The 4139-nt window shown below is 42.8% G+C and overlaps 1 protein-coding gene across 1 annotated transcript in view; it reads left to right on the plus strand.

Moving 5' to 3' along the window:
• Positions 1-200: 200 nt before the first annotated feature.
• Positions 201-4139, plus strand: part of lama5 (laminin, alpha 5) — a 324122-nt gene continuing 320183 nt past the window's right edge. Inside the window, 1 exon segment of the mRNA XM_065005098.1 lies at positions 201-762. Within this exon segment, the coding sequence (XP_064861170.1) occupies positions 460-762 (303 nt within the window). The 5' untranslated portion in view covers positions 201-459.

Below are 4139 nucleotides of genomic sequence, written 5' to 3' on the forward strand. Positions count from 1 at the left end.
ACGTTGGGGAGCTTCCCGCTGCAACTGCTATAACATCTGTGTACGCGACCAATACACTTTTATTTTATTTGAGCCAGTCAACCTTGGCGCTGAGCTACCTCGTTCAGCCACTAAGGGCAGAAAGAGAGAGAGGGGATTGAATTGAGAGAGTAGGGGAGGGAGAGAGAACAGAGCACAGATAGTTAGGTGCTCGCCGGAGCGAGAGATACACAGCCACCACAGCAAAAGCAGAGCGCATCGACTGTTGTGCACTTCTTCACCGCGCAACGATTCGGAGTTAAACTCTAATTTACATCGTTGTTATATTGCTATACTTCCGATGGTAGCCTACTTTGTAACAACACAGTAAGGTTATAATCTCGGCTGTTCTTTTCTTGAACATTTCTATTAGTTTTGTCCGTTGTAGCCTAGTCGCCTATTTATCTAACGAACCGCAGAGTAGAGCGCAGGCAGGTGAAGATGGCGAGGGGACTGGTGTTGGGGACTGTATCCCCGGCGGCTGGCGGTCCTACACAATTTGCGTTGCTGCTGTTATACCCCCTAATCTGCGGCCTCTCGGCGCAGGGCCAGGAACTGCCCACCAACGGGGTGAATGGCTACAGCCTGCACCCACCTTATTTTAACCTGGCAGAAGGGACCAAAATCACAGCGACAGCGACCTGTGGAGAGGGGGACAATGGAAGGTCGATACACGATTTGTATTGCAAGCTGGTCGGGGGGCCAGTGTCAGGGGACCCGAGTCACCAGAGCCAAACCATCCAGGTAAGAACTTGAGCTATATTTTATTCAACCTGTATTTGTTATTATAGGTTATTCTACTGGGCACAGCACCTCATTTCAACGTGGATCAATGGTGTACAACACACCCTAGCAGCCCCCGTAAGGCGGGTGGCCCCACGGCCTCTGGCGGCCCCCCAAGCCAAAATAAGTTCGTTTGGCCCCCACCCTGTCCCCAGATAGCATAAGAACAGGTCATACGCCAATTGCCAAAATGTTTAGAATTACAGGGAAATAAGCTGTAAAACTGATAAATGTTCACTCGGGCCTCATGTCAAAATGTGTAGAACAGCAAGAAATGTGTTTTAAAAATTCTAAATTCTCTCAGAGAATTCCATTGGCTCTGTTAAATATACCCATTGAAATTGACTTTGCTAGCAACAGTGAATAGATTTAGTTATTAAGAGAACTCTCTCAATGATCGTTGTCATGATAGCACATAGGTTGAAGTCAGTGACACATTTTAATAAAGCTTGGTTAAAAACTCTGGAGACCAATTGAATAGCTGTAGTTAGATCAACTCTCCAGTAGGTTGTGCTACCCAGCCTGAAGTTTTTATTTTCTTCTGAATGTAGATAATACACATACATAATGTTGAAAATCTGATGTTGTTTCAAAGGTACAAATTCAACATATTTTATACAAGGTTTGTCTGTGTTGGAAATTGGTTAGAATGAAGACATAATCCTGTTGTTGAAATTCCACCCTCAAAACAACAGTTGATTGCTTTTTTTCAAATCCAATGTATTTTCCATAAAGATTCCACGTCACAATACGTTGACAAATGATGTTGAAACAACATTGATTAAACCAGTTTGTGCCCAGTGGGATTTTGCCTGCTTGGATAAAACAACTTAATTCCTATAACTAACTAAAAAGTTGTTAATCAATCAAAATGTATTTATAAAGCCCTTTTTACATCAGCTGATGTTTCAAAGTGCTGTACAGAAACCCAGCCTAAAACCCCCAACAGAAAGCAATGCAGATGTAGAAGCACAGTGGAAAAACTCCCTAGAAAGGCAGGAACCTAGGAAGAAACCTAGAGAGGAACCAGGCTATGAGGGGTGGCCAGTCCTCTTTTGGCTGTGCCAGGTAGAGATTATAACAGAACATGGCCAAGATGTTCAAACGTTCATAGATGACCAGCAGGGTCAAATAATAATAATCACAGTGGTTGTCGAGGGTGCAGCAGGTCAGCACGTCAGGAGTACATGTCAGTTGGCTTTTCATAGTCAATCATTCAGAGTTAGAGACAGCAGGTACAGTAGAGAGAGAGAGAGTTGAAAACAGCAGGTCTGGGACAAGGTAGCACGTCTGGTGAACAGGTCAGGGTTCCATAGCCGCAGGCAGAACAGTTGAAACTGGAGCAGCAGCACAACCAGGTGGACTGGGGACAGCAAGGAGTCATCAGGCCAGGTAGTCCTGAGGCATGGTCCTAGGGCTCAGGTCCTGCGAGAGAGAGAGAGAATTAGAGAGAGCATACTTAAATTCACACAGGACACCGGATAAGACAGGAGAAATACTCCAGATATAACAGACTGACCCTAGCCCCCCCGACACATAAACTACTGCAGCATAAATACTGGAGGCTGAGACAGGAGGGGTCAGGAGACACTGTGGCCCCGTCCGACGATACCCCCGGACAGGGCCAACCAGACAGGATATAACCCCACCCACTTTGACAAAGCACAAACACCACACCACTAGAGGGATATCTTCAACCACCAACTTACCATCCTGAGACTGTTCGTCTTATTATTAAAACCTTTATAGAACTTTCTTCCCCTCCTGTTTTGACATTCCTGGGGGTGAGTGACCTGTGCCGTTCGCGCTGTGAACCAAGCAACTGCTGAGTTGTTGCCTAGATATTTGTCCTACTTTAGAATTTCAGTTAAACTCCTTGACGAGCAGCACCCTCCGTAGCTGAGGAACGCTCAACTTCCGTTCTCTTATATATCGAGGGGCGGAGCTGAGTTTTGATAACTGGTCATTTGATCTGCCTAGCAACAACATTGAGTCTGTCAATACTAAAAAAAAAGTAAAATTCTGAAAATGCTTACCTTGTACCTATGTCTGTCCTGTACAACTGCGGTTCTTTTGAAATTCATACTCTTAATTAAAAAAAGCTTTGATCAAAAACACTTTTTTCCTCAATTGTGTTTCTTAACTTCTTGCGTCGAGCCATCCCGGATCCGGCATCGTGACTACAGCCTGAAGCTCATTACCATAACGCAACGTTAACTATTCATGAAAATCGCAAATGAAATGAAATTAATCTATTTGCTCTCAAGCTTAGCCTTTTGTTAACAACACTGTCATCTCAGATTTTCAAAATATGCTTCTCAACCATTGCAAAACAAGCATTTGTGTAACAGTATTGATGGCTAACGTAGCATTTAGCGTTAGCATTCAGCATGCAACATTTTCCACAAAAACCAGAAAAGCATTTAAATAAAATAATTTACCTTTGAAGAACTTCAGATGTTTTCAATGAGGAGACTCTGTTAGAATGTTCAGTTTTTACAACAAATATTATTTGTGTCGACTAATCGCTCCGTTTTGTTCATCACATTTGGGGAGGGAAAAAAAATATATATATTAAGTCATTAAAACGCAAACTTTTTTCCAAATTAACTCCATAATATCGACAGAAACATGGCAAACCGATGTTTAGAATCAATCCTCAAGGTGTTTTTCACATATCTATCGACGATAAAATCCATCGTGGCAGTTTACTTTGTCTTCTGAAGAAATGGAACGTGCATGGACCTACAGATTACGCACACAGGACACCGGGCGGGACACCATGTAAATGTAGTCTCTTATGGTCAATCTTCCAATGATATGCCTACAAATACGTCACAATGCTGCAGACAACTTGGGGAAATGACAGAAAGTGTAGGCTCATTCCTGGCGCATTCACAGCCATATAAGGAGACATTGGAACACAGCGCCTTCAGAATCTGGGGCATTTCCTGTATGAAACTTCATCTTGGTTTCGCCTGTTGCATTAGTTCTGGGGCACTCACAGATAATATCTTTGCAGTTTTGGAGACGTCAGAGTTTTGTCTTTCCAAGGCTGTCAATTCCATGCATAGTCGAGCATCTTTTCGTGACAAAATATTGCGCTTAAAACGGCACATCTTTTTATCCAATAATGACACAGCGCCCCCATAGGTTGAACAGGTTAACTGCATATGAGCTTTTGAATTGAATCTTAGTTTACATGTATGTCAAAGCCACTACAGATGACATCTCTTAATTTGATCATCCTGTTGTTGCAGGAAATTACCTGTACAGCAGGAAATGAAAACTTGTAATATATTCAAGTTTTTAAAAAGTATTCTAAAGTTTGTCATTTC

The sequence above is a fragment of the Oncorhynchus nerka genome, linkage group LG20 (assembly GCF_034236695.1).
Source record: "Oncorhynchus nerka isolate Pitt River linkage group LG20, Oner_Uvic_2.0, whole genome shotgun sequence".
Lineage (NCBI taxonomy): Eukaryota > Metazoa > Chordata > Actinopteri > Salmoniformes > Salmonidae > Oncorhynchus > Oncorhynchus nerka.